Here is a 16,432-nt window from a genome sequence, read left to right as displayed (position 1 = left end):
TGACATTGTCTTTCTGGTTAGCAATAATGGGTACTAGAAGACAATGGAACAATGCTTTCAATAATCTGAGGAACCTTGAATTCTATACTCAGTTAGATGTTTTATCAGTTTATGTGAAGATGAGTCATTTTTTGATTGCAAGGACTCAGGAAATTTAACTCTCATATTTCATTTCTTAGGAATTACTTGAAGGTGTGCTCCAACAAAATGTGGGACTAAATTAATTGCAAGGTAGATATAGAGTTTATGAAACTATGTCTCTAACCCCAGTGAGACGTGAAAGTAAGTCCCCTCTAGAATGATATTTATGAAGCAGGGCCTATAGAACAATCAGCTCAGGTTACTTAAACCTGTAGGAAAAATAGGGTCTGGATAGGGTGCCTATTATGATAAGCTTTTTGAAGAAATAAAGATTATTATAGTTAGAATATTAGAGAATTTTAAATAGAGAATTTGAAACTCAACAACAAAAGCTATAATCAAAACAAAAACGTATAATCAAATATATATACTCATCGTATAGATACATCCTGTGAGACAGGATGCTTACGTGACATAATTATTAACACTGATTATTGCTTTAACTTAAAATACTATGCTGGGAAGATAATTGATGAAGCAGAAAGGTAAAAAGGTAAGGAGTCTAGATTTTTTAAAAATTAATTCATTTTGAGAGAGAGAGAGAGAGAGTGAGAGAGAGTGAGAGAGAGCGAGCTTGCGAGCAGGGGAAGGGCAGAGAGAGAGAGATTAAGAGAGAGAGAGAGAGAGGAAAGAGAGAGAGAGAGATTGGGGGAGAGAGAGAGAGAGAGAGAGAGAGAGAGAGAGAGAGAGAGAGAGGAGAGAATTCCAAGCAGGCTCTCAGCCCAGAGCCCGAGGTGGGGCATGAACTCACTAACTGTGAGATCACAACCTGAGCTGAAACCAAGAGCTGGATGCTTAACCAACTGTCACCCAGGCACCCCTAAGTGAGCTAAGTTTTTACTCTAAAGTATAAGGGTATTATTTAGAAATGTGGGTATAAAATATTAACTCTACAGAACAGAATTGGGGTGTAGGAAAAAGCATAAGGAGGTTCTACTTATTATCATAAAATAATATTAGTATTATTGGATTTTTTAAAAAAACAACTTATATTCATTTGGCAGACATTTAAAGTGAAATAAATTAATTGGGAAAAGATGAAGTTTTTTAAAAAATGGAGTTGGTGCAAAATAACCATTTGAATGAGTGGTTTTCTGTCTCTATGTAACATTCAAGGTAAGTTGTAGGAGGATTAAGCATATTAATGTAAAATAAATGATAAAAGTACTAGAGGAAAATAAATACTGATAAAATTGTAGAGTGGACATTAAATTTTTTTACATAGCCAAATCTAATTTATTTATTTTCAACATTTATCTTTTCATCTAGATTTTCTACTTCTAGAAATTCCCCTAATAAAATAATTAACTATACACACACACTTTTAGCTCTGGAGATAGTCTGTGCAGCATTATTAAACAGCAAAATATTGGAAGCAATATAAATCTCTTATAGTAGGTTATGTTTAAATAAATGTGTTCTTTTAGTCATTCATTCATTCATTAAAATTTATTTATTTTGAGAGAGAGAGAGAGCAGAAGAGCGAGGGTGGAGCAGAGAGAGACAAGGAGAGAGAATCCCAAGCAGGCTCTGCACTGTCAGTGCAAAGCCCGACATGGGGCTTGAACTCATGAACCGTGAGATATAGTGACCTGAGCCCAAATCAAAGTGGACGCTTAACCAACTGAGCCACCCAGGCACCCCTAAATAAATGTGTTCTTTTAAATGCAATACAATGCAAATATTGTAATAGATGGTTTTATTTGTAGAGAAGTAGATTTGTGATATATTTTTGAGCAAAAAGAAATTTAAAAGAACTTTATTTAGTATGGTTCTTTTTTTGGCCTACCAGTATACATGGTAATTGCTCATAAATAGAAAATGCAGATAAGCAAGAAGAACAGTCTTTTACATGCACAGAAATCTTTATATGTGGGGTTGTCATTCATCAAAATAACTGATATTACTGAGTGGAGACTTTGATAGATTTTTTTCCCTTTACTTTTTTGTAATTTATTTTATAATTAATTATAATTAACATATGTTTGTGTGTTGACAAAGGAAAATGATAGTGTTTAAAAAGAGCAGAGAATTCTAATTTACAAGAGAATTCTGTAATTTTACTATTGTGTCATACGAAACGTAACACCCTACATGTAGTACATCTTATTGCAGTGAATTTTGTTAATGCAAAAACATCCCCCTTGCCATTGAAATATAAAATATAGGTTTAAAAATTGTTTTTTAATGTTTATTTATTATTGAGAGTCAGAGAGAGACAGAGAGTGAGCAGGGGAGGAGCAGAGAGAGAGGGAGACACAGAATCTGAAGCAGGTTCCAGGCTCTGAGCTGTCAGTGTAGAGCCCAATGCAAGGTTTGAACTCATGAACCATGAGATCATGACCTGAGCTGAAGTTGGAGGCTTAACTGACTGAGCCACCCAGGCGCCCCATATAAAATATAGATTTAGGGGCGCCTGGGTGGCTCAGTCGGTTGGGCGGCCGACTTCGGCTCAGGTCATGATCTCGCGGTATGTGGGTTCGAGCCCCGCGTCGGGCTCTGTGCTGACTGCTCAGAGCCTGGAGCCTGTTTCAGATTCTGTGTCTCCCTCTCTCTCTGACCCTCCCCCGTTCGTGCTCTGTCTCTCTCTGTCTCAAAAATAAATAAACGTTAAAAAAAAAATTTAAAAAAATATAGATTTAAATATGAACTGGAGACTTTCAAAGGGCTAAGGATCCCAGTTATCATTTAATTAGAGAGAGTAAGAGACAGAGGAAGGGAAGAGAGAGAGAGCGGGAGCAAGACAGAGAGAGAGAGAGAGAGAGAGAGAGAGAGAGAGAGAGAGAGAGAATCTTAAGCAAGCTCCATTCCCAGCATGGAGCTTGATGCAGGGCTTGATCTCACAACTGTGAGATCATGACCTAAACTGAAATCAAGAGTAGGGTGCTTAACCGACTAAGCCACCCAGGCACCCCAGGATCCCGGTTATAATTTCAAAGGGAATGTAGTGAACACCTTCCTCAATTACAAAACAAAAAGTTCCAATGGTACCATAATCCTAGATTTCTCATCTTACTGATGGAAATTTTTGGGGATCTGATTAAGTTACATGCAAAACTGTTTATCCCTCATTTATTTATGTATTTATTTATAAAAATTTTTGGAGGGCTCCTGGGTGGCTCAGTCGGTTAAGCGTCTGACCTCTGCTGCGGTCATGATCTTGTGGTACGTGGGTTCGAGCCCCACGTGGGGCTCTGTGCTGGCAGTTCAGAGCATGGATCCCGCTTTGGATTCTGTGTCTCCCTCTCTCTGTACCTCCCCCACTCCCTCTCTGTCTCTCTGTCTCTCTCTCAACAATAAATAAAGAATAAAAAATTTTTTTAAAAAAAGAGTAAAAAATTTTTTTTAATGTTTATTTATTGTTGAGAGAGAGAGAGAAAAAGAACATGAGCAGGGGAGGGGCAGACAGCAAAGGAGACACAGAATCTGAAGCAGGCTCCTGGCTCTGAGCTGTCAGCACAGAGCTGGATTTGGGACTCGAACCGCCAGATCACAACCTGAGCCGAACTCGGACCCTTAACAGACTGAGGCACCCAGGTGCTGGTTTATCCCTCGTTAAAAGTATTATACAAAGTACACATACATGTATACATATATACACTCCTATGGACACTAATATGCAACAATAACTTTTTAAATATGATCTTTCATATGTTGCTTTTCCTTAATTTTGAATCACTATCTTGTTTTGTTTTCTGTTTGTTTCTTTGAATTGGATATTGGAGCTGGTTGCCAGAGCTAGTGCTGGTAAATGTGCAGAAACTCTGTTCTGATATTGCAGCTTTTTTGTACTTCTCTTGTTTGGTGAGATTCAAAGAGGCAACTTTAGATTTTTTATATCTTGATCTTGACAGTTATTTTCATGGTTATTATTTGGGCCTCAGACATAAAACAGAGGTCATAGTCCTACTTCACTTTATTATCGTATGGGATATTATTTTAGCTTTGGTTTCTCTGAGGGAAGCTGGGAGGTTGTATTTGAGTGGTTTATTCAAGCACATGATCTATTAGAGTAGGGGTCAGGAGGAGTGAGAAGAGAAGTTGGTGGAGTCCGTACAATGTTACATTTGTAGGGCAGTCTGGTTCTTTAATCCATGGGGCCTTCTGAGAAGCCATATGGAACTGATGGCAGTGGGAGAGACAGAATGGGGAAGCATTTATCTGTCAGCTCTTTGGTCAAGGCTGTCTCCCTTCTGGGTTAAGACTCACGGATGCTAAGTAGTTCTGATGGTGCTCAAAGCCCCAGGGCAGGAAGGAAGCTAGAGGTATGGTATAAGTGTGAGAGCTGGTTTCAGTTTCCACTGTGAGACACTGTCCAAGGCTGCCCACAACAGGTTGCTGATGCTCTACCTGGAATAAGCTGAGGCTGAGAGGATCTGAAGTGGAGCACAAGAGGTGTTTGGTACAGATATCTAGGCCTTAAAATGTAGTACGGATGCAAAATTGAGTGGCAGTGTGTAGCAATATTAGATGCCATTAATGATAATGCATCTAAATATTGCTAGCTCAGGTGCTTCCATAGCAGATGGTAAAACAAGGCTCCTATCTCATTTTCAGAAGGATGACAGGTGGAACCTAAAATTCTCAGTGTTGTTTTTGTTTTTGTTTTTGTTCTTTGTAGATAGGGATGTTACACAGAGAAGGAAAGAACTTACTCAAAGTTATAGAATTACTGAGTTTAAGAGCTTAGATTTAAAGATGTGGCTTGCTCCAAGAAGCCTATACATATACAGATACACACATACACACACACACACACACACACACACACACACACACACACACACACACCCTATAATTGAAGTTTATATAATTATGTCAGGTCTCCAAGCCTGTAAGCCTAGACCTCTCTTCTGATTCTAAAGGTCATTTGTATGTGTTTCTTTAGTCCACTAGAGGTCAGCATTGGGTTGATAAAGACTGGAGACTGCTTTATTCACAGAATTTTAACTGAGTCTTACTGCTAGGTACCATTGGAAGTGGTATTTCACAGTAAAACTTAACTTCTTAGGATAGGTGGGGTACCTCACAGACACGTTTTGACAGTTTTAAAAGTGTCAAAAGATACATTTTTAGGTTAATAGTCCAGATTAAGTAATTTGTATAGGTGTTCCCTCCCTCCACCCTTCTCTTTTTTGTTCCCTCTTTCATAGGTAGGAAAACATCCAAATCATGTCTTTTATTGAACTAGATTTCATTCTTACATATATTTCTTTTGTTGTCTATTACCTTTATATAGTAAACATTTATATAAATTTACTCCGTATATATCACTGTGTCTGGGTTTGGAGGATTCTAAGAATGGTAAGATGTGTTTCCTATCCTCAAAGAGAGAAGAGTTACATGCTCAAGGGCTGTACTGGCCTGTTTGTTTGTTTTTTTTAACCTGTCTACCTGGCACGTTTGCCAAGCTCATCTTCTCTGTCTTCTTTCAACTTATTATTTTCGTGGTTTTTATGATTTGCCACCATCTAGTCATCAAGACCAGGATCCTGGAGTTATTCTTATTTCCTTTACCTCTTCCATGTACTTCCATGTACAACGGAAATCAGTAAGTTCTGTTCCTTCTACTAGTTATCTGTCTGCTGCCTACCTTTAATTCAAGTCCTCATCATTGTTGTTTGGACTGTTACAGTGATCTATATTAGTTTTTCTGTTTCTAGTCTTTACCTTCTCCCAGTTGACCACTCTTCTGCTCCTGGAGAATTTGCCTGAATTAGAAAGCTGATGTTGTTCTTCCCTGCTTATGTTCTTTCATTGTTTCTCCATACCTACTAGTGAACCTTGAAACTGCTTTGTATGGTTTCTTTATCTCTTGGTAGTTCATTATCACTTACGCTTTTATACAAAATTACTTATTCCTTGGGTGAATAATGTTATTTCACATGCGGTGATCTTTTCTCATGCTGTTTCCTTCCTTCTGGAATGCTTATCCTTTTTACCTATCTCCCTTTGTAAAAATCATATTTATCTTTTAAAACCACAGTTTGCTACCCCTTCCTCTGTGGAGTCCATTTTTAATCCCCTCCACACATATATGACTACTTTCTCCTATGTCCAATTATTGTACCTGTGTATCTGTTTTTCTGCTTATTACACTGAATTTCAGTCACTTATTTGCCTATCTATGCTTCCTGTAACAGTATGACATGGGGTTTGTGAGTCAGGGACTCCATCTTATTCTTTGTAGACCCAGTATGTAGCACAATGCCTGGTACCAATAGATATTCAGGACCTGTTTGACTGAAAGTAGGGATGCGGAGAGGATGCTCTGGGAATTAGCACAGTGAGAGGAGGCTTCCTAAAGGAAGAAGAATTCTAGTTGGGATTCAGAGTACAGGTTGGATTCAGGTGGGGAGAGGTCATCCGCTAGAGAAATGGCATAATATTCATAGTATATTAAGTGGTAGAGTTTGATCCAAGTGGATCCAAGACTCATGTTGGAGAGTACTGGGTAAGTACATTGGAAAATTAGGTTCAGCTTCCATTATGGTGGAGTCGAAGGGAAGTTGGGATCGAATTGGGATTTGTACTTTTTGAAATTTTTCCTCCCACTTCCCCTCACACTCAATTTGTGTGATGAATAATGTGGTTTAAGAAGAGCCTGGCTGTAGTATGCAGGGGAATTCTAATGAGAAGGTGATGGGTTCCATTTTAGGCATGTTGGAAGTGAGGTGGAGAAACTCACAAGCAATATAGGCAATGTGCTACTGGAGATGTGCTGCTGGGTCATGGGAGACTGGTAAGAGAAGAGGGCTTGAGGGAGAAATCTTGTTTAATTTCTCTATATTAGGAAATCAGAGAAGAATATACATGAGGGAATCTTGAGGAAGAGGTAATTAATGTGTAAAAATTGGTCATGAAGAGAATGAACAATTAAGAAAAAGAAAATACCTCAATACTTTCTAATGTCTGCTTGTCTGCTTGGCACCTTCTCTCCCAACTCTAACATAGGAGGCAGAAATTGGTCAGCTGCTTCTTTGGCTCATGGTTATAAGGGTTGTCTTTGGAGGGACAGAATAAATGGTCCTGGTGAGATAGTTTAGCATGGTAGAAAAGAGCTCTGAAGGGCTTTTGTTGTTGTTGTTTTTTCATGGACTTAGGATCCCATTTTAATTTTAGCATATATTACATGTATTTATATACTTACATCTTTATTTACTCTTTCCCACTTCATTCCAATCCCGTAACGTATGGTTTGGATAGGTGGTAATTTTCATTTGCATTCATAATGAGTAATATCTTAGTATTTCATTGTTCTACCTGCGATTCTTTGTTTCTGACTTGGCCACTTCTGCTTAGCAGATCTGCTCTGACTGCTCTTTTATGGATTGAAGCCTTGATAATTTTGACAGGACCCCAAGTTCTGTTAAAGCCTTAGAATACAACTTGCAGTGCTTTGATTTCTAACAGAGGGTTTGCTGTCTTAATTTGCCTATTTGGCCGAAACTGCATTCCTTCAAATTGATGGGAACACCAGACACCACCTGAAAAGAACAAATCATAGAAGACCTAAAATTACTTCGATAGGATACTTTCAGATTTGTATCATTTCAAGTTTCATTTCATTTCATGACAGTACTGAAGTGTGGCTTCTCTTGATTGCTTTTGATATGCTGATAGTATTTTATTGATTATGAAGAAAAATAAATGACTTGGGATTGAATGGAATAAGACCACTTTATGAAAGCTTTTGGTTTTGTTATACTGAAGAAGATAGGCTTAAAGGACAAGTGATCACTGTAGTCCAGGGCTTGCTTTTTTAAATATGAAAACTCTAGGAAGTTCTTCCTTCCTTTGTGCCTTCCCAGAGACCTGGATCCCTTTTTGTGTGGTTTGCTTGAAAGTAGAAAAGAACTTATTACTTTTGAGAGAGATAGAAAGACTATGCTATCTAATTTAGGGGTCAAATGCTTGGACAACAGGTATGTTTTATGTACATATGTAAATTAAATGTTTTTGGATACCCTCTCTATCTCAGTTTGTTACTGAAGCCATGTATATTTTATGTAAGTCAAATAAAAATATCAGTGAGTATTATGCATAGAAACAAGCTTGTCCATTGATTCAAATCTCTGGAATGTAGATTCTTTTCATTTTCTTGGCAGAAACTAGCTCACATAGTTCAAGTTTTTCTCTGTCCTATTATAATTGCCTCATTTAACCAGTGCCTGGACTAACATCTTATACTTAATATTTATCTTGAATTTTTAAAAAGTATTTATTTATTTAGAGAGAAAACAAGCAGGGGAGAGGCAGAGAGAGAGAGAGAGAGAGAGAGAGAGAGGAGGACAGAGGATCTGAAGTGGGCTCCGCACTGATAGCAGAGAGCCCGATGTGGGGCTTGAACCCATGAAATATGAGTTCATGACCTGAGCTGAAGTCGGGCACTTAACTGACTGAGACACCCCAATGCCCCTTATCTTGAATTTCTTAATGTCATTCGGAATATTTGGAGACTTTTATTTTCTCCAGAACTAATTTCTGCCTGTCACTGTGGAAAAATGTCATATATTGATTCAGAAATGTATATTTTGAGAGGCCCTTCTTCTTCTTCTTCTTCTTCTTCTTCTTCTTCTTCTTCTTCTTCTTCTTCTTTTTGGCATTGGAATGTGAAATTTCTTTATTTTTAAAAAATTTTTTAATGTTTATTTATTTATTTATTTTTTTCCAGTTTTATTGAGGTATAAGTGACCTATAAGTTCTTAAGCTTTGTATCTTGGGATGATACCAACTATTATGAAAAAAAACTGGAAGTTCCATTATTAACTTTTGGAACATGCTCAGTTAAACCAAATTAAAGAAGTTTCCTTAAAAAGGATTTCTCTTACTTTTTATTCTGTTAATGTGCATTGTGGCTCCAAGAAGGCTCCAAGACAGCAGTGTTTCCCATTTATTTGACAACAGAACCTTTTGTGGGGGAAATATTTTGTCATGCTTTGAGGGACTGTGGGTAGAGTAGGAAGATCTCTGACCCGGAATTTGGGAAATCACACGTTGAACTTCTGATTTACCACCAACTAGCCTTGTGACCTCAAACGGATCCTTTGCCTTCTAGACTCAGTTTCCTAAGTAGTGACTAAGGTCATACAGCTCTGATACTGTGTGGATTACTACTTATGTTGTTGACTGTATCGTGACACTTTCCACCTCTTTGTATGTATTAAAACCACACCATCTGAATCTATTTTGTAAAGTTGAGTGGATTACGTTTCCTTTTTATGAAAGTTCAGAAGAAGAAACCCTTTAAAACTTTGTTTTCCACAGATAAAGGCCATGCAATCCTGAAGGATTAGTTAGTTCAAATTATTAAGATGGTTCATTCCCCTGATTACATTCTATTGGTCTCTTAATACCACAGAGATTATAACCACTGTTCTTAAAGAGTCTGCTAAGCTAAAAAGTTCTTGTCTTTCTTCCCTCAACCACAATGATTCCAGTATGGCATTTATCTCATAAGAGATACATATTTAGTCATTTGCACTAATCTCTTGGCTACTTAGGTGAAAAAGGGTAGATTGTATTTTTGTGATTATTTACTGGGTATATTTGGAAAGTCTAATGATAATATTGATTATCTTTTTTCTTTCTGGGGAAAATGAATCAAGATGGGTAACATCAGGGTTAAAAATGTATACATTGAGGGACACCTGAGTGGCTCAGTTGGTTAAGTGTCTCTTTGTTTCGACTCAGGTCATGATCTCACGGTTCATCAGTTCAAGCCCTTCATTGGGCTTTGCACTGCCAGCATGGGGTCTGCTTGGGATTCTCTCTCTCTGTCTCTCTCTGTCCCTACCCCATTTGCACTCCCTCTCTTTCTCTCTCAAAATAAATAAACTTAAAAAAAATTTTTTTTTGATGTTTTTATTTATTTTTGAGACACAGAGAGACAGAGCATGAGCAGGGGAGGGGCAGAGAGAGAGGGAAACAGAGAATCTGAAGCAGGCTCCAGGCTCTGAATTGTTGGCACAGAGCCCGACGCGGGGCTTGAACTCACGAGCTGTGAGATTGTGACCCGAGCTGAAGTCGGATGCCCAACCGACTGAGCCACCCAGGTGCCCCAATAAATAAACTTCTTAAAAAACATTTTTAAAAATATATGTTAATATGTTTGATTTTATTTCTGGGACTAAAACTATGAATTAAGACATTTTGTTGTATTTTTCTTTAAGATACCAGTTTGTTCAATATTAGAATTTCTTTGAATGCTTAATCAAATTTTGTTTCTTTTCTCTCTTTCTTTCTTTTTGTAATGTGTGCATATGTGTTTCTATCCTAGGCTCAGCAACAGAGAAACCTGGATAACATCGTCTTGCAACAACCCAGAATAGGTAGCAAGAGAAAATCTAAGAAAGATGCATACACAATTTTTGATACAGAGATAGAAAGCACTAGCCCCAAGTCTGAACAGGACTCAGGAATTCTGGATGTTGAAGATGAGGAAGATGATGAAGAGGTAACCAACATTTGAACTGGGGAAAGGGGACTAATTACTAGGTTTAAATGTAGTATATTTGAGATGTGATGAAGAATTTATCTATGTAATATAGCTTGTGTGATCTTCTGCATCACAATTATCCACAATTAAATTTAACCCACAATCAAATTATCATTTTAAATCCAGATGAGCCTCAACTTAAGGAAACTGAAGATGCACCACGATATCTTAGAATCTAATTTTTTAGATTTTGAATACAGTCATCCACCTTTTTTTTTTTTTTTTTTTTTAAGTTTCAAGGTTTTTGATTGTATACTGACTGGGCACTACATTAAGGAAAGAGTAGAGTTTATCTGACGTAGAGAAAGATCTAGATGACCTCCACTAAAACTGGAACATAGCTACTTGAGATAAAAGATATTATTTTATTTATTTATTTTTTTAATAGTTTCTTTAATTTTGAGAGAGAAAGCATAAGCACGGGAGGGGAAGGGAGAGAGGGGGACAGATGATCCAAAGCAGACTGACAGCAGAGAGCCTGATGTGGAAGCTTGAACCCACAAACCATGAGATCATGACCTGAGCCAAAGTCGGATGCTCAACTGAGTCACCCAGTGCCCCAAAAGATAGTATTTTAAACAGTGTGTGCAAATAAAGGGATCTTAGACTGAAAATATAAAGAGGCTTGAGAAAGTTGACAATACATTTCTGGAGGAAATAAATAGGAGTGCTTATAGAGAATTTGGGAATTTTGTGACTTATGTGTAACCTCTTAAATTAGTTGTGTGTCACTTTCAGGTAAAGAATAAGATTGAGTGGCTTCAGTAGTACATATATTTATGTCCTGATTTGTTGTTAGAAGTACATTCAGTGGGTTTTTAAAAATAAAACTACTGTGACGCTTGAGAAATCTTGTTAACCTGTTTTTCTAGATACCATTTGCATAAACTGGATCAGTTTCTTTTCCAACGTTTTTTTTTAATTTATTTTTGGGACAGAGAGAGACAGAGCATGAACGGGGGAGGGGCAGAGAGAGAGGGAGACACAGAATCGGAAACAGGCTCTAGGCTCCGAGCCATCAGCCCAGAGCCTGACGCGGGGCTCGAACTCACGGACCGCGAGATCGTGACCTGGCTGAAGTCGGACGCTTAACCGACTGCGCCACCCAGGCGCCCCTTTTTAACATTTTTTTTCAAAGTTTTTTTAAAAATTTATTTTTGGGACAGAAACTGGATCAGTTTCTTTGTGAATGTAGTGGTTAGGAGCATGAACTTTGGAGTCATACAGATTTTATTCAGATTCTGGATAATTTAATTCAATTTTATTTTTTAAAATTCTCATTAAAACTCATATCATTTACTTTTTAAATGTCCACTGACATGTGTGAGGACCATTTATGCCTGCACTCTGTAACCTGTTTGCCTTCAAGTGCTTGTCTGCTTTTCATTGTTTCATGTCTCCTGATGAAATTGGGTTCACTGTCTTCCCCGCCCATGTTCTTTGTTCTGTCCTCCTGCCCTTCTTATTCTTTATTTTCCTCTCCTCCCCAAAACTATACCCCCAAACTTGTCACTGTCTAATTTTGTAATCTTAGATAATTGTTTAACCTGTTGGAACTTTAGTCTTCATCTATCAAGTAAAGACAGTAGTCTCTGCCCCGTAGAATTGCACAAGTGTCTGCTCCATAAAAGGTAGTCAGCAAATGTTAGTTCCTGTCCTGTTGTTACTCTTCTTTGCCGACTTCTGTTATGTTTCACTACCTCCATATTCTTCATCGGGATATGTTTATTATGTAAATGAGGGACATTAGTAGGTAATAATGCGTGAAAGTTCCATCAAAATCCCTATTGTACGTGGATAAGAAACAGAGCGAAGAAAAGAATCAGGCGTTTGCCTATACCTGTAGAAATAAAACTGGGCAGAGAAACTTGATCCCCTGAGTGGTGGGCATTGTCTCTTCTTGCCTGGAATGACTGATAGGGTAGGATATGGGTCCATCCTGGAGAGCAGATTGTCAGGTATTAGGCCCATCACTGATGACAAGTTATAGTAGTACTACAATCAAGCATCAGAAGCAAGAAAGACCAGCTAATACCTCTTATTTACATTTTGGGTGCCTGTTAAGGAAATTATATTCTATCAGGCACTATGACCTAAGGAAATTCAAGTTAGACATAGTCTGTGCCTCTGCATAATACACGCCTCAAAGAGATGACTAGATGATAATATGAAAGAATAAAATATATGCATAGTGCTGACATATAGTGAGAACCTTATGGATGTAAGCCATTCTTTATTATAAACTCACTGAAGATCCTGGGCAAATCCTTTTTAATTTTTGTGCTCTATTTCTTTGTTTTGTCTTCTGAGGTCCAGAGAAGATAAAGAAAGTGGGACTAGTGAAATGTGTTGAGGGTTCCTCATAAATGAAATATTATAAGAATGTACTTGGAAGTTAACATTTTAAAATGGTCATGTATCCCAAATCAAACAGAATCCTGTTAGACTTGCTGATTGAGCTCTTACAACAAGAATTCAGCACTTCGCTGTCGTCTAATGGCATCCTATCTTAAAAAAAATCCTACCTTCTATTTATTTACTTCTCAGTTTGAATCTTCTTCAAGTGCACATTCTTAATCTCAAACCTCATGTAGAGAATTATTTATTTAGATGTCTCCAAACTGGTTTCTTGGCATAGTTCTTGCATGGTGTGAATAAATTCTTCAGATAAGGTCTTTCGTGACCCACTGTGACGTTCTGACCTTCATTCTTGTCATTCTTCAACAGACCTCATTGAGAGCAGCGTAAATAGTTTTTGAAATATTTTGACTTCTAAACTGTGGCATACAATCCTGTAGGGCAGTGATTCTTAATCTATTTGGGGTCATATATTCCTTTGAGAGATTGATAAAAAAGTATATGGAGTATTTTCCCAGTGAAATATGCATATATTCACTCATGAAAGGTTCTGCATGAAATTTCAGGGGATTCGTGAAACTCATGTTGCTCTTCAGGACCCCTGTTAGAATCCGTGTTATAGGTTGAGTGCTTCTTAAATTTTAATGTGCGTAGGAATCACTTTGGAGTCATATTAAAATGCAGATTTAGATTCTGCAGGTTGGGGGTGAAATCTGAGAATCTGCATTTTTCACAAGCTCCCAGGTAAGGATGATGCTTCTCTCTGCAGAGCACATTTTGAGTTGCAAAGCTATAGAGGACACTGAGGAAGCATTTTTAGTGCCTAAAGAAAACACAACCCTTGAATGTTTAGATGTCTTACTGAGTTTTCATTAAAATGTCTTAAATTTTTTCTAACAATGAATACAGTACTTAAGAGAAAGTTATATTTTGCTTTCTAAAATCTGTTGCTTACAGATTACCAGCATTATTTTTCGTGAAATTTTATGATTCTGATTTAATGTATTTAAGTCTAGGTATTATTCTCTGAAAGTCTAGGTATTTTTCTCCTTCTTGTGCTTTGAACAAAAGTGTATTTAGTGCACTTTTTTTTTTTCAACGTTTTTTATTTATTTTTGGGACAGAGAGAGACAGAGCATGAACGGAGGAGGGGCAGAGAGAGAGGGAGACACAGAATCGGAAACAGGCTCCAGGCTCCGAGCCATCAGCCAAGAGCCTGACGCGGGGCTCGAACTCACAGACCGCGAGATCGTGACCTGGCTGAAGTCGGACGCTTAACCGACTGCGCCACCCAGGCGCCCCTTAGTGCACTTTTAGTATTCTTTGAGTCAAGTGACATTTGTAGGCTATTAACTATGTCTTTAGTGTGATGATACTTAATGGGAGACCACAGAATGAGATGGGTAGAAAAACCCGAACACCTAGAAAGTGCTTTGAACTTAGGAAACAGATATTTAATTTATTGTTGAACTGAAGTATTAAGTTTGTGCCAGAGGTAGAAAAACTGAATAGCCTGGGAAATGAAGATGAAGTCACAGCAGTAAATTGTCATATTGGATGAAAGACCAGCTCACATGGAGAACCAACTGACAGAGTCAGTCTCTCTCTCTTTTTTTTTAATCAATTGTTTTAAACATTTATTTTATTTATTTTTGATAGAGCTTGAGCTGGGAGGGGCAGAGAGAGAGGGAGACAGAGAATCAGGCTCCATGCTGTCAGCACAGAGCCTGATGTGGGGCTCAAACCCACGAAGTGTGAGATCATGACGTGAGCTGAAATCCAGTTGGATGCTTAACTGACTGAGCCACCAGTGCGCCCTGAGCTGTCAGCAAAGAGCCTGATGTGGGGCTCAAACCCATGAACTGCGACATCATGACCTGAAGTCAGACGCTTAACCGACTGAGCCACCCAGGCGCCCCAGAGCTTCTGCATTCTTAAAGCATTCCCTGGTACCATACTTCTGGCACATCTCATATTCTAGTTTGTATCTCTCTTAGTTATTTTTGTTGTTAGAGAACAGTAGTCATTACTTTATCCATACAACTGTTCATGGAGTATGGGTCAGATAAATGTTTGTTGACCAAATCCATGTCAGGTTTTCTCTCTCAAGATTTTGGTGTCTGTTTTGAAATGTGAAGTTAACAGAATGGGATTGCTAATTTAAATACAAGTATCATGTAAAATATAAATAATCTCTGCTGAGATGTCTTTATGATTGTGGTACTGTACTAATTTTGAGGTAACAAGATTATTTGTTTGCTAGGGATGCCATAACAAAATACTGTAGATTGCCTGGCTTAAACAACAGAGATTTATTTTCTCACAGTTCTGGAGGCTGGAAGTCCTCAGGTCAAGGTACCATCAGGGTTGATTTCTCCTTAGGATTCTTTCCTTTGCTTGCAGACAATTACCTTCTTGCTGTGTCTTTACATGGCTTTTTCTCTGTGATTGTATGCCCCTGATGTGTCTTCCTCTTCTTATAAGGACATCAGTCCTGTTAGAGTCCCTACTTTATGACTTTACTTTACCTTAATTACCTCCTTAAGGGCCCTATTTCCAAATACAGTCACATTGGGGTTCAGGGGTTCAACATATGAACTTTGGGGTAGACACAATTCACAGAGGGATTGGAAAGAATGCAAGATTTGTATTTAAAAAATACAAGTTTTGTCAGCCTTGTGTTACTGGAGCAAATCATGTAATTTCTTGAGCATCTCTTTGTCACCTATAAAATAGTGACAGTGATTACTTAATGCTGAATTGCTTGTGAAAAAGGGTTGTTATTATGATATTTTCCCAAATTTCAAAGTGCTTATTGCAATACTTTCTATTGATAGGAAGGTAACAAAATGAGTTGTTACTTACTTATTTCTCAGTAAGTTAAATAAAGGATGCCATTAGAACTTTGGAGTTAAAATCAGAGGTCGCATATTGGCAGTCCATGGGCCAGAAATAGATTGCAAAATGGCTATTGGCTTGCACGGCACTTAAAGGTTTTTAAGTTATTTGCCAACTTTTAAGTAGCGAATTCATGTAGTAGGCTCTTTCCAAGTATAGTAGTAGTAGAATCACCGTGAGCAGCAAGATTGTCACCAGGGATATATTATTTTCACTAATCTACAATCCCTGTTGTGTCTGCACATTGGATATTGCCATTTATTATCACATTTGTGCTGTTATCAAGGGAAATACATTATTACTTATACCATGTCTGTATTTACAAATGGCAAACTGGAAGGTACACTGACGGGGCCACATGTTTGGGAAAAAAAATGATGAGAACAGAGTTCTTTGTAAAAATGAGTGATAGTTTTAGATATTTCACATACAAAGTATGCCTGTTAAAAGGATACAATATGAAAAGCTGGCCTGATTCACTTATTCCCAGTAGCTACCCACCACTGTAGACTTTGTTTTTCACTTCTGTTCTTAATG

The 16,432-nt window shown here is 37.8% G+C and overlaps 1 protein-coding gene across 16 annotated transcripts in view; it reads left to right on the top strand.

Annotated features, from left to right (window-relative positions):
- EXOC6B (exocyst complex component 6B) overlaps window positions 1-16,432 on the top strand; it is a 612,462-nt gene that overhangs the window by 240,995 nt on the left and 355,035 nt on the right. For all 16 annotated transcript variants that reach the window (XR_006200773.1, XR_006200772.1, XM_042932668.1 and 13 more), the window contains one exon: window positions 10,421-10,597. Coding sequence is in view for 14 of the 16 variants with exons in the window: in XM_042932668.1 (XP_042788602.1) it covers window positions 10,421-10,597 (177 nt within the window). In the remaining 2 variants the exon portion in view is untranslated. The remainder of the gene's footprint in view (window positions 1-10,420; window positions 10,598-16,432) is intronic.

This window comes from Panthera leo, chromosome A3 (assembly GCF_018350215.1).
Source record: "Panthera leo isolate Ple1 chromosome A3, P.leo_Ple1_pat1.1, whole genome shotgun sequence".
Taxonomy (NCBI): domain Eukaryota; kingdom Metazoa; phylum Chordata; class Mammalia; order Carnivora; family Felidae; genus Panthera; species Panthera leo.
This window is presented reverse-complemented; position numbering and strand designations above follow the sequence as displayed.